Source organism: Seriola dumerili, unplaced genomic scaffold (assembly GCF_002260705.1).
Source record: "Seriola dumerili isolate Sdu_G_001 unplaced genomic scaffold, Sdu_1.0 BDQW01000457.1, whole genome shotgun sequence".
In the NCBI taxonomy this organism is placed as follows: Eukaryota; Metazoa; Chordata; class Actinopteri; order Carangiformes; family Carangidae; genus Seriola; species Seriola dumerili.
In genome coordinates, this window is record NW_019174712.1 from 118,645 (window position 1) to 138,917 (window position 20,273).

Consider the following 20,273-nt stretch of genomic DNA (forward strand, 5'->3'; position numbering starts at 1 on the left):
TGTCTGTGGAGGGAACTCCAGACTGGATTAGATTAATGGACAACTTGCTGCAGCTCCAAACAGCCCTAAAGAGATGGAAATGTAATTTCTTTATATCTCCATGAATGTTCAGAGCGTCCTCGTCTCTAAACTGGACGCCATATTTCACTCCTCAGAGTTTGTTCAGGAAAGATTTAGCAGCTGCAGCCCTGAGGGAACGTCTCTTTTCCTCGCCACTCGATATGTGTGAGTGCAAACAAGTGAAGCTACTTAACGGCTCTGACTCATGCATCGACTGGGAGCCGATGTTCCGGGTCAGCGCTGTGGAAACGTCTCGGGCTGTCAGATCAGTGTGTTTATACTTCCTCCTCTCCGGTGCGAGCCACCGCCAGCAGCACCGTCGGTTCACGGCAGCTCTCATGTTTTACACTTTTCCTTCTCTTTGGAAAAGTGGAAAACGTAAGAGGTGGAGAGAAGCATCCGGTGTCAATACATTGTATTTTTTGATTGGCATTTAGCAGATCACTCAATAGTCACATAATCAATGAAATTAGCTGACAGTCGAACGGATGATTGGATTAAAGTGTTTTCACTTTATTGTTCATCTCCACTAAAGGATTTAAAGTTTTTGTTTTCAGTGTTCAGGTGAACGTGGAGTCACTGCGGCGTTTCATCACTGACTAATGATTTCAATTTTCCTCCGCGGCTGGAAAAGGATGAAGCATCTGTCCAGGGCCAGTTCGCTGTTATTTCCCCTGTGGGTCGATGAAGGTGCTGAGACTTTGATCATCTGCCTCCCTGTGTGCGGACAACCTGTTGTGATGTGAGTGCGTGTTCACCGCTGGGTGTGCGCGGCGCGGCGCGGCGTTAAGCTTCACGGCGCAGTCGTATAGATTTTCCCGTTAGCCCCGGGGGTCGTCAGAAAGCTTTCCAGCTGGAGCCTGGGGATGGGAATCGATCGGCCGCTGTATGGGGAGGGAGCCTGTTGTCACGGCAACAGGTGAGGCACATGTTGCGATTGGGCGTCGAGGGTCAGATGGCGAGGCAGGCAGGAGGGATGCTGCGTTCGTGTGACGGATGAACCTTTGAGAAACGGGTCAGACATCAGTTCAGAGCTGCTGCTCCGTGTGTTGACTGAGCTCAACAGGTTCCAGCTGCTTCCTCGTGCTTCTCTCTAACACACAGTGTGTGCTCAGGTCCGAGAAGCTGCAGCTGCTGGCGGGAAGACGACCGGCTGATAGAGTGGCTGTTGTAAAAGCACGAGCTTTTAATGATTTTAACTGATGAGCGGATGGTTTTTGGAAAAATTCAGAGAAATCTGAAAACACGGGGGATTTCTCGCCTTTTTAAACCGCAGACAGTTAATCATATTAGATGTCATACCGGTTCTACTCGATTACAGCTCCCTGAATGTCCTGCAGTTTCTAGGGAACTCCCCCGGATGAGACTGAGTAATTTGGGACTAATTATATGGAGGATGGAGACCATTTATCAAGCTCTAATTGCTGCTGCAGAAATGACCAATGACACGACCCTTAGTCTTGTTTATATGAGCTTTAATCAGCTGTTGCCTCATTATGATCATGTTCCCTTGTTTTAAACATCTGTTTAAAGCGGCTCCTTCGGATCAAACGGAGGTCGACGTATCGCTGCTAACGAGAGTCAGCAGGTCCGAGCCCTGCGTGGCTGCAGAGGAAAAGCTCTGGACCCAGAGCACGAGGTCTTAATGGTTTTAACTAATGAGTGGATGGTTTTTGGAGAAATCTGAAAACACGGGGGATTTCTCGCCTTTTTAAACTGCAGACAGTTAATCATATTAGATGTCATACTGTTTCTACTCAATTACAGCTCCCTAAATGTCCTGCAGTTTCTAGGGAACTCCCCCGGATGAGACTGAGTAATTTGGGACTAATTATATGGAGGATGGAGACCATTTATTAAGCTCTAATTGCTGCTTCCTTCACTTCCTGATGTTTATTTAAATCTGTAACTGACAGACTTTCAATGTATTAAAGCCACTGAAGCTTTGAGACTCTTCAGACCTGCTGATGCTCCAGGTAATGGGTTAATGACTTAATTTGTAAAATGAATAAACAGTGTTTGGGAAAGTATTTTTGGGGGCAGCATTAGCGCAGGCGAAAACCAGCAACAAAGACCGACTTGTCGACCCAGAACTTCCTGTCCTCTCTATAGAGTCACTCCGCATCCAGATACATAAAGAATTATGGGATCAAGATACAATGATTAATTAACTCAAACTTTACGGCCTTCAGGATTCAAATATATATATATATATATGTGTATATATGTATATGAATATTACCTGAGGTGTTTAGTTCTCCTCTGGAAAATAAGATGTAATATCATGGTGGTTATATTGACAGCAGCAGTGACACTGACGTCACTTCTTCAGGTGTGTTTTCCTCGTGTGATCTATCAAACCTTAATTCAAGCCGTTCCAAAACCAAAGAGGAATCCACTTTAAAACAGCTGATTTAATGTGAAGGGAGGCTCCATGAACCAGACGTGTTCTGGTTCAGTCTTATTGTTGTTTTCCCAGTAGAAGAGGTGGAGCTGTTTTTCCTCAAAACGTTCCGGTCACGGACTTTAAACCTGCGGCAGATTATGACTCATGTTTCTGAAGATGCAGAAAGCAGCACTACTTTCTATCAGCCGTCCATTCAAAGTCCTGATACTGAAGAACATCGGTACTGTATGTTCTGTGGTCCCATCCTCCGCTTGCCAAAGTCCTCAGTCTATAAAACCACACGGTTATTCATTCATCCGCCTCCCAGCAGCAGTTTCTTTCCCCTCAGAGTTCAGTTTGTGCGCGGTGGGACTTCTCGTTGACATCATTAGGGTTGAAGGACGCGGAGACGTGTTGAATCAACGACTCCAGCCTCAAATAAAGGAGCTTCCTAAGGACACACACGCTCACCTTTGTGTCTGAGAAAACAACCAGGTGCTGGAGTTGCTGCGACACGTGTGCTGTGGATTTACAGGCCAATAAAGGAGGCTATCAATGTGATGGCAAGTCATTTCGTAATCACAAGTGTAAACAGGTGTAAACGTGGCCAGGTGTTATCAAAGTTACACCTCAGCTAATGAGCTTTAAGGACACATTAGGCTGTGTGTTTACGCAATCATTATGGCTGTGGTGAAAGTGTGAATACTTTACAGAACAGCTGCTCGTGTCGTCGTCCTGCAGTGTGACTGAAAAGCAGCGGACGTCCCTCAGATGGAGTCGTCCCTCCGGCTTCACGCAGACCAGACAGTGTGATGAATAAAGACCAGGAAGGAGTTTCAGAAAAACTTCCCCTCGGCCCGAGGACGGGTCACATGCATGAAGCTTTCCCCTCCGGCCGCTTGTATGACGTCTGTGCGACAGGAAGTCGTGAATTAGCTCATAAGCAGAAGTTGGTGACGAGGCCTGAAGGAAACTGGCGTCACTCATAAATGTTTCCTGACTGAAACACATGATAAAATACTCTGATAAAACAGAAGAGCTGGTGCTGAGATGGAGCACAGTCCACCGGGACCATGCTCTGCAGAAAGCTGCTGCTAACAAACACACACTGCACCAGTAGAATCAATGTGCATCAACACAAGACTGAGTCCCTGAATCATCAATCAAGGTCTGAAACCTGGTGGCTTCTCACCCCTGAGGCCTCCTACAGGTAAAACCAGCTCCCAGCTGACCAATGACACGACCCTTAGTCTTGTTTACATGAGCTTTAATCAGCTGTTGCCTCATTATGATCATGTTCCCTTGTTTTAAACATCTGTCCCTCAACCTCATGGGGGTGTGACAGTAAATCTGTGGAGCTCGACGTATCGCTGCTAACGAGAGTCAGCAGGTCCGAGCCCTGCGCGGCTGCAGAGGAAAAGCAGTGGCACTGGTTTCCTTCAGATGTGATAGCTGGCAGAGCGAAGGCGGGGGGGGGGCTGGTGTCCGGGAATTGAGCAGTCCTGCTTGATCTTGAAGGTCGAGTCCTTTTGTCCTGTGGTGTGTGTGTGAGGGTGTGTGAGGGTGAGCCGAGGTCTCCAGTTTTAATCCTGTCCTCCTGCACGATCAAGGCCGGGATTATTCAGTGATTGTTGTCTTAGCGCTGGAGGATCAAGCTGCTGCTGTTTGCATGTCACTTCTGTCATCCTGCTCCTCATAACAGCTGACTGGAAAAGCCCTGAGCTGCCGAGTGACTCCATCACTCCCACCAGAGTCTGAGCGACGGTCCTTTACATCAGGTTTTATTAGGTTGCTTTATTGTCTGTTTGTTGTCTGCTGTGACAGGTTGACTCTCACACAGCTGGAAACCACTGGAACAAAGACCTCAAAGGAAAATATAAGAAAAAGAAGGATTAGGAAAATAATATATGGAATGAAAGAAGGTAAAAAAATGGAGAAACAAAAAACTGAGAAAAAAAAGAAGGAAGGGAAGAAATGAGGAAGGAAGAACAGAATAAAGAAAGGAGGAGGGATGTAAAGGAAAGCATGAAGGATTGAAGGAAGGAAAATGGAAAGGAGGAGAGGAGAGGAAGATGATGGCAGCCTGTAGCTTGAACTAAATCATGTGAGATCGAGGTCAAAGACGCTCGATTAATCAGATCCACAAATGAAATCAGTTAATCAGGACTTTGGTCAGAGCGGGAGCGAGTCCCTGAGCTGACCGCCGTCCTAATGAGACACTCGACACGCGCTGCGACGGACAGCAGCTGCCCCGCCACAATAAGAGTCAGCTGTCCTGACCTCTGTTGCACCATGGAACAAATCACGAGCTGTGTCCATCATAGCAGACAACAAGCTCAGGACGTCCTCCAGGGACTGCAGACAGACTCATCAGCTGGTTGATTATTGATCAGATACGTTATTTGATTTGATCACTGATGCATCACCTTGTTTAAGCCTGAACGACGTTATTGATCCCACACACACAAACAAAAACTAAGCAACAGAGTCTTTGTGATGTTGTTCACTGCTGCATGAGTCGTGACTGTGGTGACGTGCAGAGGTAAAGCTAGAACACCTGTTGCCAGGGACCAATCAGTGGCCGTCGGCTCAGAAGAATCCAGCGTCAGAGCAACAGGAAGTAGATTCAGACCCTCGCTCCTCCAGGACTGCAGCTGAAGCTCCTGAGCTCTCAAAGTGGTTCCTGGAAAAGTGGCAGAGAGTTTCCTGACCCTGATAGTGACGCCTGGCTCCACCTCCAGGTTCAGGATCTACTTTTAGGCTCCAGCCTCTCGGTTCCTGGAGGAGTTGGCAGGTAGTTTTTGGCAGGTAGGCTGACCCTGATAGCTGCTGGACCAGCAGAGTCCGACCTTCACGGCAGGTTAGGGAACTAAATGTGGATCCTTGATTCACCGGGTGAAATGCAGGTGAAGCCTCTGACGTCCTGCAGATTGAAGTGATTGGTGATCGTGATCCTCCGACTGAGGGACGACCTCTGTTCTGTCACATTCATGCAAAGGAGAAAATCATTTTCAGCCTCAGTTTAGTTCATATCTGTGTCCATAACTCATGGCCTGACGTTCTGCACATGCTCAGTGTCTCTGACGGAGCAGTTCACTGGACTAAGCTGATTAGAGTAATGAGCTTTCAGCAGACCTTTAAAGCCCAGAGATGTGTGGGTCTGACGAGCAGAAGCCTAATTAATGTGGAGGGACACATGAAGCCGTCACATACTCATACTACACAGGATCTACATTTACACACTGAATATCTGCACAAGCAACCAGCTGAATGAGGAGGAGCGCTCGTTAATATTACGATTATTCTCCCGTGTTCATGTTCACTAAGACTCCGCCCACATCAAAGCCGTTCACCTGCTGAAATCTGTCATCAAAAATCAATCAATAACCAAAGTATCCTCACATCTTTTAAAATCAATTAAAACTGTGAATGAGGGAGAGAGAGGAGGAAATGTCTCTGCTGGTGGAAGTAAATCATGAGGTGTTGTTGGGGGTTTCCTCGCCCTTGTGCTCATTTGTTTATGTTGTTTTGTTTGTGTGTGTGTGTGTGTGTGTGTGTGTGTGTGTGTGTGTGTGTGTGTGTGTGTGTGTGTGTGTGTGGACAGGTCGACAGGAGGCGGCAGGATGCTGTGGCTTCTGCTCTGTCTGCTTCCTGTGGCGGGCTGCAGCAGGACCGTCACTCAGGACGTCACGTATAAAGAAGGACACAGCGACCACAGTGAGTCTCAGTCTGATCCCGTGCACCGGGCCGCTGTTTTTAACGCCAGAAAATAATGAAGTAAACAAACAAACAAAAAAGACAACACACTGTGTATCTCCTGCAGGGATTGTTTTTATTATTTTTCCATCCTTCCTCATTAGCAGCTTAAGATACACTTGATGTGATGAGTGTGTTGGTGCTGCTGATCTCAGTGTTAGCTCCAAACACACACTGACCCTGGATCAGGTGTTTCAGTGACTCTCTTCCAGCCTCCTCCTGTGTCTGCAAAGCTCCTCGTCCACAGCTGGAGGATTTATAGAAAGGCGTGTGGATTAGGTAATAAGGTAACGCCTCAGATGCTTCCACCATGATAATAATAATAAAAACAAATTAATATTTATGTTTTACTAAAAAGCTCCGGAAAATAAAAACAGTAAGAAAACTGGATGAAAATAGAAAGACAGACAGACAGACAGACAAACAAACAGACAGACAGACAGACAGACAGACAGACAGACAAACAAACAGACAGACAGACAGACAGACAGACAGACAGACAGACAGACAGACAGACAGACAGACAGACAGACAGACAAACAGACAAACAGACAGACAGACAGACAGACAGACAGACAGACAGTGGTGAAAACAGGAAGTCAGTGTATCACAGTGATGAGTCTTTGTCACAGGTCTGACTCGTCAGTACTCGTGATCAATAGCCTGATGGGATTGATTGGGACTGAATGGTGCGAGCTGCTGCTGCTGATCAGATGTATAGATAATAACTCTAATCTCCGCTCTGACAACAATCAGCCATTGATCCGGTGACCGTCCGGTGACCGTGGCGCGGTGACGTTCACGCCGGGGTCAGTGGAAACTTTTCCACGTGGGTCTGTGGCTATTTTAAAAGAAAAGAGCAGCAGCTGTCTGACGGGGCTCGCGCTCAGACGGCGGCCAGCTGTGTCGGACACTTTCTCTCCGCTCAGCTGGACGTGTCAGCAGCTCGATGAAGCCTCAGCGGGGAGGATGACTCACAGCTCTGCTGCTTTTATAACTGTGGTTTCACTTCTGAAATTCTGTTCAGCTCAGACCTGCACAGACCTGCTGTTTCAGCCCCGGTTTGGGCTTTTTAATCAGACGTTTGTGGCTCGTTTGGACGTGTACATATGTGTAGAAAAAATCAAAATAAAACACTGAACATTTGCCTCTAGGTTTTACAACCTCTGTCCTCAGACCATCGAGTTGGACAAGGAGAAACTCCACAAACAAAAAGCTTTTAACAGGATAAAAGCAGCAGGGATCCCTCCACCAGCACAGACAGACAGGAAGTAGATGTCACGTGTGTAGAGTCGCGTATAAAACAGATTTACAGTGTGGAAAAATCAGGATGACAACATTATAGACTGTAAACACGAGTGGAGAATACGGACACGGCGCCTGGACGACCTGATGTGACCCTCGGAGCATCAGCTGTTTCTTCTGCAGCTGAGTTCGACCCAGAAGTCAAACCCACTTTAATCCGTCTGTCACATCTTCATGTGTCGTCACACCTGACTGAGGTTTGTTTTTGTTCCAACTGAAAGGTTATTCGTGCTTCTCACAAAATGTCACTGACCCTCGGCCTGTGTGTGTAATGGACATCCAGTTAGTCTCATTATTTCATGTCCTGACGTCTCTCTGTCACGTCTCCGTTCTGACGTGAAGCGCCCGAAGCGGCTTGTTTCCTCCACGCCGCCACAAACAAAGCTGCGGCCGTCTGAACGCCACAGCAGGAGTCAGCCAATCACACGCCTGAGACGTCCCTGAGCTGATGTGGATGAAGGACGAACAGCAGCTGATTCTTTTTGTTCCTGTAGATCTACAAACATGATAAATGTCCTTTAAACTAAAGCTGCTCTGACCACTTAAGAATAAACACAGTTTTATTTTGAAGCTCACAGGAAATGAAAGCTCACTCACAACCTTTTCCAGATGTGGAGTTTTCCAGATAACATCAGCACGGTGACACAGAGGATGCTTCTTTTCAGAATAAAAGATGTGGTATTCTGGACAATGGCATTAAATCACGAGGTATTAATGATTTTATACGAGCTTGATGATCTGAGGGTGTAAACAGACTGAGAACACGTGTCACAGCTCGCTCCCTCAGCGTGACCTTCCTCTTCAGTCCTTTCACGTCGTTATGAATAAGAATCTAAGAACAACAGCCGCTCAGAAACAGTCTGCCTGCAGCAGCGTTAAACACAGCTCCAGGAGGCGGACGCCGTCTTTTAAAACCCTCCGTGCCTGATTGCTGCAGTTTACTTCAAAATCACACCTGAGGCGCAGCTCGCACTCAAACAGCTGCCAGCGCCACTTCAGATGTTCTCTGCATGAACGTTCCTGCGCTACACTTTTAAAATGGAGAAGACGAGCGGGAAAAAAAATATGTTGATAACAGTAAAATATATGATAAAAAATATGAAGCATCTTCAGCCAGTTCTGTGATGTTGACATCATGACCTGCTGTTGATTGAGCTGAGCTCGTTGTGTGTGTGGAGCTGTTCTACATCGACTCTATTCAGCTGCTGCGTCTTATAGACTGAACAACATAAACTCCACGGACAAAACGCCATGTTGCTAGGCAACGCAGTAGTTGTTGATGCTGTGCATTGTTGCACACACCTGTCTCACTGCGCTCCTCAGTATCTTAGCATTTAGCGTTAGCCAGACCCAGCATGCACCTGGTGGTCGGGCAACATGGCAGGTGTGTGTTTGATCCGAGCGGTGCATCCAATCAGCAGCTTCGTCTCCGCTGCAGCTGATTGGCCTCTTCTCATTAGTTCATCATAACTTCATCATGTGACTTTTGTTTTAACTCCCTAACGATTTCGACTGTAAGTGACGTGTGTAAAATACTACACCAAGTACACAAAGAGTGAGTACTTCCCCTCTGTGCCCTGTACCGTCCGGTTGGCAGTTGAAGGACATTTATAATCAGCTCTTCTTCTTCTTACCTGACCTCAGGTGTTGTGGTGGAGCTCTCAGGTGTGTCTCTGGTTATTTGGTCCGTGAGCATGTTTTTATTGCAGGGATTTCTTCTGCCTCTCTTCATCATCACGTTGCTCGCCCCCGGAGCTCTACTGTGAAACACCTGTCCAGGTTACAATAAATATCAGACGTGTGGCGGCTGGATTTCCTCCAGGAGGAGAGAGTGATCTGAGAGGTCGGTGTTGCTTGAAATGAGAGGATTGTGTCAGAGTGTGGATCTTTCCTCTCCCATCTTTGGTGGCTGGAGAACCAGTAACGAATGATCTTCACTGCTTTTCTGTGGAGGGATTGGTGAGTCTCCACAGCTTGTTTGAAGCCTTTACAGGTGGATTTTTCAGTGTAAAACCTGCAGCATGGTCCATCGAACACAACAGCTTTATATCCGCTCATGCAATTAAACTAGAATTAAACTCTTATTTAATTCCTGATGGGAAACAAACTGGGCGTTACAGGCGCTGTACAGCACCTGCAGGACAATCTGATGTGCCGCAGGTATAAATGAGTGCGGCTGTGTTTGTGGCCAGCGGGCGTCCTTTCTTGCTTTAGTTCTGAGAAGTGGAGGTTGTTGATCAGAAAGTCCCTGCAGCGTGGCTCACTGAGCTTCTTACTGCAAACACAACAGGCCTTTGTTTCCCCGCTGCCCTCACTCTGCAGCTCCGTGCATTCTCTGATGGATTACTGCCGGCCTCCCGCTGCCATCATCTGTGAAGGCCACATGATGTCTTTTCTTTCTTCGACATGACAAGCAGGACACAGAGTCTTTGCGGTGGCACATGTGTAACAGGAGGAACTGAACATTCTCAACTCACGTCCAACACGCCTCAGGTGTCGACATGGACGAGGAGTCCAAACAGGAAGTCTCAAACTCTGTTGGCTGATCAGAGGTCAAATTCTCATCCTGAGTTTTGTCCTGAGACCAGAAAGAAGAGGAGAGACAGACAGAGTGTTCGGCTCCAGATTCTCAACATTAATTTTGGCAAAAACTGACTCAACAAATGCAGCTGCAAACAGAAACAAATGGACAATGGACAAATATATTTCAAATAAGCAGGTGCTTTTATTTCACTTCCTGTTATCTGCTCGTTCATTCGTGAAAACACATCTTCATTCAGACAAATGATACTGAACCCTTGTTACATCATCTGCAGGGAAATGTACCCACTCATGCTTTAAACTGACAGGGCTTGTTTACCATGACTGGATGAACTGACAGTCGATAATGACACGAACGTACAGTTGCAACCATCAGGTCACATGTTGTTCTGGTTTAATGCTTAAATAACATAATGTTGTTAAAATATCTCTGTTCAGAAACCACCACGACCTCGTCTCTGATGATGCGTTTATGTGTCTTTCTGTGTGTGTGTGTGTGTGTGTGTGTGCGTGTGTGCGTGCGTGCGTGCGTGCGTGTGTGTGCGCAGCTCTGTTCTTGCTTCCTGCTGTTTTCACTGATCAGTTTTCCACTGCTGCTCTAAATCACAGTCATGGGACCAACAGCCCATCAAACAGAGAGGGAATAGATTGTGTGTGTGTGTGTGTGTGTGTGTGTGTGTGTGTGTGTGTGTGTCTGTCATTCCACACATTCATATTGGAAACTGACACATTATGTGACACAGAGGGAATGATTGTGTTAGGATGTGATAATGATGCAGAGACAGACACTGATCCCAGAGCTGCATTAAGAGAAAATGTGATGGAAGAAAAAAAGAAAAAAAGTACAAAATCTCAAAACTGCCCAGCGCAGAAAAACATGTTTTTGTCTTTGTCGTCTCACTTTAAAGCTCCTCCAGTGTGACGGTCTGTGTCCATGTGTAGTGTGATTATAGATCAGCTCTAGCTTCTATATTAATACTGTGAAAGTATCAAAGCCTCAGTCCACAGAGAAATGCACACAGCCTGTATTCAGAAACTGAGCCTTAAAACCAGCCGTCAGGACTTCTGGAACTTTGTGATGTCACAACAAAGCAGTCACCAAGCCCCGCCCACCTGGACCCACCATCCAAACCTTGCAGGATTTGGTTTCTCTGAGTGTTGGATCACTCACAAAATAGTCATCCAATCAGGAGAGAGGCTCAGAGCCTCCTCTCTTCTGATTGGCTCACCGACCTGTTGTTACTAGAGCTGCAGAGAGAAGCCTGAGAGAGGAGATGTAAAACTACACTGAGATGGTTTTTGGTTCTTAAAACCACAAATATATCTTCTCATGGATCAACACTTCAAAATAAAACACAGGAAGTGGGAAATATGGAGCTTTAAACAGGTACAATTATAATTGACTCTGACCATTGGGGTCAAGTTGTGTTCATGCAGGATTTCAGAGAGTCTGACTCTGACTCTGAGGTCCAGGGTAAAACACTGTGTGTGTTTCTGTGTTTTCTCCTTTTCTATTCTGGACACAGCTGTTATTGTATTTATGTTTTGTCGTGTGACAGACAGCCCACCTCCCACCTGTGTCTGAACCTGCAGGTGCGTGAAAACACCTGTCAGTGCTCAGCGCTGTCAGCTGTCGCCATGCTGCAGCTGCAGGCACCTCATCGAGGTGAGGGCGAGCTCGCACTGACTCGCCTTTTGTGATTTTTTTTCCACAGTGGAAGTTGCCGTGACAACAAGGCCTCACATCTACTACTGCCGCTCGCCCAACATGGAGGACTTCACCTGCTGGTGGCATCCGCTCGACAACCTGACGGAGGGAGAGGAGGTCACCTACGTCCTCAGCTACTCCAAAGAGTACGTAGATGTTTTTACACTTAGTCTGATTATATTTCATTTATTGCACTTTCACATGCTGATCATGTGACCTGATGATGTCATGCTTTACATCAAACCACAGAATGTACTTACAGCCCAGACGTCTAACACAACGTCAGAGGAAATAGATGAGAGAGAGAGAACAACCCACACACACACACACACACACACACACACACAGACACACACACACACACACACACACACAGACAGACACACACACAGACACACAGGCCAAAGACAACGTCAGGGAAGCACGTAAGACGTGTGGAGAGAAAAGGACAATAAACAGAACAACATGGTCACTCTTTATGTTGCTGAAGGATCTTTAACAAACATCCTGCATGTGCACTTCGAGGCCAGGAACACAGTGGAGTTCACACCGTGCAGCACGGACCTGCACACGACATAAAACTGCAGCTGTTAGCACCTGATCCTCTCTCCGAACCGTCTCCGCCGCAGCGAAGAGGCTCAGACCAAACACAACAGCCCCACATCAAAAGTCAACCAAAGTTTCTGGGTCACATGATTCCTGCGGTTTAAATCCAGTTTGATTTCTCGTGCTCCACTTCAGCGTGAGGCTTTTAACTTGTCGATCTGAAAATCCTGACCCCAGCCTCACGTGGCCGCAGACAGATGCCAGCCGGCCCATATGGCACACAGCGAAGAAACTGCTCCCAGTAATCAGGACAAATTGGATTGTGCCTTTGTTGCTGCCTGTTGTCTTGTTGTCCTGCGGGGGTTTGTGTGTTTGTGTCTGCAGCCACAAATGTGGATGACAAAAACAAGTGGGAATAAATGAGCAGTTAAAAAAGTGAGTAATGATTAAAGTCTGCAGCAGCTCAGTGTCGAGGAGCTTGGAGGAAGAATCTAATATTTTTTGCACTAAATGACCTTTTTTGTGCAAAATGATAAAATCAGATTTCACACACAAATCCTCCTCCAGACAGGTAGTGAGGGTAAAGTGATGCCACGAGTCCCATCCTGTCAGTTCATATTGTGCTGCAGCGAGGATATTTTCTCAAAGGTCATATTAGATCAACACAAACCAGTTGACTCAGAAAGCCTTGAGCCTTTTTCCCGCCCATACGTCAGTGAGTTCAAACCCCGAGGAGACGAAATACAAATCCAAATCACAAACATACAGCTGGGGCTTAAAAAAGCATCACGGTTAGGGCTTAAAACCAACTTACAGTTTAAAACTGAGACTCTTACAGTTATTATTGTAGTCAGGGTCACACAAAAGCCGCTTTGCAGAAAATGATAAAGATGTTTTTTTTTCCAGGAAAGTAAAACTGTGTCACACACAGTCACAATCCACTGAATACAAATAAAAAATGGAAATAAAACCACTTTTTAAAAGGTGCATATATAAAACAGGTGCAGATAGAAGAGGCTGTGATAGAGGAGGACGATAGACTCAAGTCTTTTCTCCACTGCTGCTTCATTAAAGCGTCGTCTTGTCTGTCGTGTCCACAGCAAGGGGCCCACACACGAATGTCCCGACTACGTGACTGCCGGTCCCAACAGCTGCCACTTCGACAGCAGCCACACGTCCATTTGGAGGATCTACTGTATGAACGTGACCGCCGTCACCGCCGACAGGAACTACACCTCCCAGGAGCACTGCCTGGACGTGGCGGAGATAGGTAAGGACGGCTGGAGGTGTGTTAACCTGCAGTTTTTTTTCTTGTTTATTAACGTCTCAGAAGGAAAGGAATCTGGTGTGATCAGCTTTTAGCTGCAGATTTCATAAATATGAGAAAAGGGGGTGAAATGAACGGGGTCACTGTTTCTGTCTGAAAATCAGACAGGAACTAAAGCTGTGGTTGTGGTGTCGCCAGAAAAAGGTTTGAAAACTCTGCGGCTGCTGCTGCTGCTGCTGCTGCTGCTGCCTGCTGCTGCTGCCGGCTGCTGCTGCTGCTGCTGGGCTGCTGCGCTGCTGCGCGCTCTGCTGCTCGCGCTGCGCTTGCTGCTGCTGCTGCTCTGCTGCTGCGTCTGCTGCTGCTGCTGCTTGCTGCTGCCTGCTAGCTGCGGCTGCTGCTGCTGCTTGGCTGCTGCTGTGCTGCTGGGCGGCTGCTGCTGCTGCTGCTGGCTGCTGCTGCTTGCTGCTGCGCTGCTTGCGGGCTGCTGCTTGCTGCTGCGGCTGCTGCTGCTGCTGCTGCTGCTGCTGCGCCTGCTGCTGCTGCTGCTGCTGCTGCTGCTGCGGCTGCTGCTGCTGCTGCTGCTGCTGCTGCTGCTGCTGCTGCTGCTGCTGCTGCTGCTGCTGATGCTGCTGCTGCTGCTGCTGCGGCTGCTGCGGCTGCTGCTCGGTCAAACAGCAGAGCACCCAGCTCCTCCTGATTGATCAGGCGTAGAATAAAGACTGTGAACATGTCAGATGCCTTCAGGCCTGGCTGGTTTTAATTTAAATCCATATTAGGCCGGATGACGTGACAGAATTTATATATCAGGATATATTATGTTGAGATATTCACTGTTAGAGTTATATCTCAGTCAGACGTGAAGAAGCAGACATGCTGATATGATTCAGTGTGACTTCCACTTCCTGAGCAGATCCCTTTCTGATGTCCCTAACCCTAACCTTCAGAATAAACCTCCACAATAAACCTCCACAATAAACCTCCAGAATAAAGCTCCACAATAAACCTCCAGAATAAAGCTCCACAATAAACCTCCAGAATAAACCTCCACAATAAACCTCCACAATAAACCTCCAGAATAAACCTCCAGAATAAAGCTCCACAATAAACCTCCAGAATAAACCTTCAGAATAAACCTCCACAATAAACCTCCAGAATAAAGCTCCAGAATAAACCCTATTATTAGAATTAATGGGGAAACAAGCTGCAGAAGCTGCCTGAGAATCTCTACGTTTTTAACTTTTCTTCAGTGTCACAGGAACACAGTGTTGGTTGTCTGTAGGTGCATGGCTGCGTTTCAAACAGGAGCTGCTCAGAACTACGTCAGCCACTTTTAATGACATCAAACTTTTAATAAACAAACTGAGGCTAAAAACAAACATCAAAAAAAGCTTTAACACGGCCCGCTCTTATTTTTCTCTTCACTAATTAACTCCAGTCAATAAAATTCAACCACCTGACGCATATTTTTTTCACAATAAAAGCCTGTGAAGAAAAGGAAGTCTGTAAAATGAAATATCTGCGGGTGGGGTCGCGTTTCATCCACGTGAAGAAGACGAGGAAAAGCTTCGTTTGTGATGTGAGTGAGCTGAGAGACATGCTGCTATATGAGCCTGCAGTTTAATTAAAAACATTATGAGCAGCTGCGTTATTGTGTGGAATTAATCATCAGGAACATATGACCTGCTGTGAAACGAATTCATCTCTTCTTTATATGTACATCTTTATAGAGATGCATGCATACATTGAAAAGCTCTTATTTTGGAGGAGATTGTGATGGTTGAGTTAACGTGGTTTATTGGGGACAGGATGTCTGTTATTATCTGGATGATCCGCGTCCTGAGCGCGTGTGAGACGCCGCTCTGCTCTGCGTCATGTGAAACGGCAGACGTGTGTGATCTATCAGCGCTGACATGTGTGTAACAGCCTCGCATGTGGGTCCTTGTGACTATCTTTGCGATCTTTTTGTTGGTCTCGGAGAGCAGAGGTCAGGGGGCGTCGCTCTTATCACGGCCCTGCAGGGAATCAAACCCACGGCTGCAGATACAGAACAGGAGCGTAACTGAGCGCTGTCTTCACTCTGATGTCATGCTGCTGATGTGACATTCATCTGCATGTTTTTATTTTTATTAATTGATTTATTGTTCAGCCTGTGAAATGTAATAGAAATAATTGTCTTAAATGATTGATTGATTGATTGATTGATTGTGTTCTGTGGAGATCAGGACAATACATGACGTAAGTATTTGAATGCGTAACTTTAAGTGTCAAACTGCGGCCTGATGCTCTGCAGTGAATCATGTGTCACACTCAGATACGGATGAATGATCACATCATTAGAAACAGCGTCAGAGTCGTTAGTTCAGTTCCAGCATCAAAGACATGATGTGAATTTCATCTGTGTTGTAAGTGACTGGATGTGAGTGAAAGACAAAAAGAAATCTTGCGTTCTCGGTGTTGACCTCTGACCCTGGAGTGCGGCTGTTGTCGTAATGAACGAGCTGCAGGAGGTCACAGACGTTTTCTCAGAAGATTTCATCTCAGTTATTTGATCCGTGTGAAGCTCTCGAGTCTTTACATATGTGACTCATGCGTGATTCAGCATGATGACAGAGAACATATTCACAGACGAGTCCCCACGCTCGTCCACAGTGGATGATTTATTGCGAGCATATGACTGCGGGATTAGTGCCGGTGCATTCTGGGCCGGAAAATGTTGAAATGCTGATTAAAGTCGTGAGCCTGGAGCTGGAGCCGTCTCTAACCACCCGACGCACTGGAGCCTTTTTTCTTTTCCCTCCTCTGACATGTGTTTGACATTCACAACCTGTGTGTGTGTGTGTGTGTGTGTGTGTGTGTGTCGTCCACAGTTCAGACTGAAGCTCCGGTCAACCTGACCTACACGCTGACGGACCCCGGCGGGGACGAGCTGGGCCACAACGCGCTGCTGTCCTGGACGTACCCGGTGCCCTCCGACCTGCAGTACGGCTGGATCACGCTGGTGTACGAGCTGCAGTACCGACGCGTCACCAAGCCCGACAGCTGGAAGGTGCGGCGAACACACAGCTACACCAGGTGTTCCTAATAAAGCGCTCGCCGGGCTGAGTGTGTCTAACGGGTTGTGTTTGCCGTCGGCAGGTGAAGCACCCGCTGCGGGAGCCTCACGTGGAGCTGCTCGGCCTTCCCTTCGGCGACTACGTGATCAGAGTTCGCTGCCGGTCGCACAACTACGGCCTGTGGAGCAAGTGGAGCGCCACACTGTTGATGAGCATCACCAGACCGCCAGCAGGTACGCCCACACTCAGGGTTTCCGTGACAACAAGGATGCAGCAGCAATTAGTTCTCTAATTACTGTAATTTACTGTAGGGGGGGGCGGTGACTCTAATGAGATATCCTCTGGTTGAACGTGTGCAGGTAAACTCCTGGTGCTGATCCTGGTGACGGGGGTCGGTGTCGTGGCTCTGCTCGTCATCGCCTTTGGTGTCATTCCACAGAGCAAGAGGTACGAACACACACACACACACACACACACACTGTTGCAAACAAAAATAATGGATCTGATAATTCAAAATAGATAATATGGAAACAATTTAGCACCAGTGAAGTAAATTAGAGGAATCCAACAAGAAAAGGAATAAAATAAAATAAATAAGTGAAAACGTGTATAAAATACCAAACAGAGAAAACAAACAAGAAACTTTAATAATTGATTGTTCAGCCCTTCAGTGGATCTGTCAACATGATTTCCTGGACAGAAGTTTTGATTTCTTTCTCTTTTTTTCTAATTTGCACGTTCAGCATGTTTCATTCTGTGGTTTCCCAGGATTCAGTGCGATGTCACGTGCAGTGTGTTGACGTGGTCGGTGCATGAACGGTCTCTCTTTCTGTTTTCACCCTAGAATTAAAGAGTACTTCCTGCCGCCCATCCCCAAGCCGCGGATCATCGGCATCGACTCGCTGCTCCTGAAGGTAACGCAGGAAGTTCCTTATTTCACTTTATTTTGTTTTATGATGCGAAACGTGGCAACGTAGCATAGCAACCAGCCGTTTGTTTTACTCTGAAGTCTGACACTGTTTATTTGACTGCATCTTCTGGTGTGTGTGTGTGTGTGTGTGTGTGTGTCGTATGAATGCACACACACACACACAGAGCTATTATGACTATTTCCACTGACCTTGTATTTCCTTTTCTTTATTTCCCATCATCCTCTGCTCGTTGTCTGCTCTCTCTCTCTTTTTCCTTTCTCTTGCTTCTTTTCCAATTAACCCTTTGGCCTCCTCCTCCTCCTCCTCCCTTTTCTTCACATTATACCTTTATTTCTTTCTTAACCTCCATCCTCGTCTCCTCGTTGTTCATTTAATTCTCCTCTTCCTTCACTTTATGTTTGCTTTTTGTCCACTTCCTCCACCTCTTCCATCCTTCCTCTGCTTTTCCCTCCAAACCGTTCATTGTCTCTTTTTCACCTCCTCCTCTGTTTTTCCCCCTTACCTTAATTTTTCCTTGTCTTCTTATTCCCCATCCCTCTCTCTCTTCCTTCTTCCCTGCTTCATCACTTGTCTTCTTTTCCTCTCACATCACCTCTTCTCCTGTTTCTTCCATCTTTCTCTCGTTTCTTTTATTCTCCTTCATCCTTCTCTCTTTCCCTCCCTTGCACCTCTCACTTCACTTCAGAAGGGGAACCTGGATGAAATCAACCGTCACTTCAGTAACTTCCACAGCTACAGACCTCCGAGCTACACCGAGGAAGTCTGGGACCAGGTCAGCGCCGACAACGTGTATCGCTCTACGCCGAAGGACTGCGGCGTCCCGGCCGACCCCACGGACAGAGAGAAGGACGCGTTGATGGTCCCATGTGACCTGGCGCCTGTGGCCGCCCACCATCAGCTTACAGCCACAAACCCGATGTCGTACGTACAGAGCATGTCGCCCTACCGCCCCTCGCCTCCCGAGGCCTTCGCCCCGTCGCTGGACGTGCCCACGCTGTGGCCGAGGCCCGAGATCATGTCGCTGCCGGGGACGGACTACAGCGTGATGGGACATCCTAACTCTGTCCCTGCTCCCGATGCCACCGCCGTCACCACCAGTCGCTCGCCGCAGGATTTCTACACCTGCGTCCAGCTCATGAATGAAAGCGGCGAGGTGCATCTGGTGCCGTGCCTGCCGCCGCCGTACTGCCGGGAGTTCCCGCCGCCAGCGAGTGTGGATTTCGACGCAGCTGAGAAAGAGGAGAAGAAGAAGAAACTGGCCGACTACCAAGCCAGGAAGAATGTGATGAAAGAGCCGAAAGATGGCGACGAGGCTGAGAGGAGCGAAGCCGCCGTCCCTCTGCTTCCTGTTACCGTCGACAACAAGGGCTAAACGACAGGAAGCACATCCACAAACACAAGTACTTTGAAAACTGCTGAATATGCTGAAACATGGAAACTGTTGCCACGTGTGAAGTGAGAGTCTGATGAACCTGAAATCTTCAGACGCGCCTGGAAAACAAAAAAAAAACATTGCAAACTACAAAACACTGTTTCTGGTGCAATAACAAAGCGTTTGTGTTTCGGTGACCGACACGTTTTCCTTTGCAAAAGTTCCTCTTGACCTCGGCTTGTCTCTGTTTTTGCAGCTGTGGTCACCTGTCCAGGTGCAGTCGTGCTTTGGGGACCAAACCTGTGGTTGGTAAAGCTGCAGGGGGAAAGATTTTCATGTAAAAATCCAGTTTCAGGTGAAGGAATTCAAACGAATCAGGTTTCTTTATAAAGCACCAGTTGACCGAAGCGCTCTGCACAGTTTGGTCAAAGGCACAACAACAGCAAAGACAATAAAAATGCAGGAATCAGAATTCAAAACCACATTTCTGTAAACAAGCGTTCTCCGTGAAGTCGGTCAAACTTGAAGAGAATGCAGTCGCCTCATGCAGATTTATATAAAAGACACATTAAAACACGCTGCTTCTCCCAAACCGCAGAGCTTCACATCCAGGGTCGAACGTCTTTCTCAGGAAACAGAAATAAGAAGCGCAGGTGCGTTCGATGTCGAGCGCTCGGGTGGCTTCAGGTCGGAGTTTAGAGAGTTGGAATCAGTCACCTTTTGTTGAACTACCTGTGGCCGTCCTGCTGTCGTGAATGCACTGACTCTACAAACACAAGCTGAACAAACAAAGCAGGTTCGGTTTTTATGTCGTGTTCATATCACCATGTTCCAGCTGGTATATGGACTTTATTACATGTGTGGTGGTGCGTACGAGTCCCCGCTCGTTAAAGGAGCATTAGATCATCAGTGAGTATTAATGAGTATTAATCCACGCGTGACTCATTCTGTTCCCCTCAGTAGACTCAGTTGACTCAGATGAGCTTCTTTATGAAGGTGATTGAGCATTTTATGACTAAAGCATGAAACTTTCTATAAACCAGGAAGTTCATTTTCAGACGTGAGTGTGGTCCAGAGCTAACTAGCATGTTAGCTTCTGATTAGGATGATCGCTAACGTGCTAGCTAGTCACGTAATTCCACAGAACACGCAGCAGAAGATGTCGCTGTTGTTAATGAGCTAAAGCTACCTTAACCAGCAGCAAAAAAATCATCTTTATTAGAACAGAAATGCAATTTTTGGTAAAGATGTACAGGACGGTGACCTCCCGAGGTCACTAGAGGTCAGATACAAACGGCCTCCGCGTCTGAAATCAAATGTAAAAGAAATGCTGAAACGTCGGTGCTT

The 20,273-nt window shown here is 47.1% G+C and overlaps 1 protein-coding gene across 1 annotated transcript; it reads left to right on the top strand.

Moving 5' to 3' along the window:
- Nucleotides 1–9,602: 9,602 nt before the first annotated feature.
- Nucleotides 9,603–18,926, top strand: LOC111234766 (prolactin receptor-like). The gene is made up of 9 exons (XM_022762956.1): nt 9,603–9,667; nt 11,608–11,714; nt 11,764–11,906; nt 13,407–13,572; nt 16,437–16,615; nt 16,705–16,855; nt 16,982–17,069; nt 17,467–17,536; nt 18,240–18,926. Exons 1-9 carry the CDS (start codon nt 9,603–9,605, stop codon nt 18,924–18,926), a joined length of 1,656 nt encoding a protein of 551 aa, XP_022618677.1.
- Nucleotides 18,927–20,273: the final 1,347 nt, after the last annotated feature.

Excerpts from the sequence above, each read along its gene's own strand:
- LOC111234766 (XM_022762956.1), top strand. The coding sequence starts at position 9,603 with ATGGGAAACAAACTGGGCGTTACAGGCGCTGTACAGCACCTGCAGGAC. Across the intron at positions 11,907-13,406 it reads TCAGCTACTCCAAAGAGTAC|GGGCCCACACACGAATGTCC; the intron begins GTAGATGTTTTT and ends GTCCACAGCAAG. Across the intron at positions 17,537-18,239 it reads TCGACTCGCTGCTCCTGAAG|AAGGGGAACCTGGATGAAAT; the intron begins GTAACGCAGGAA and ends ACTTCACTTCAG.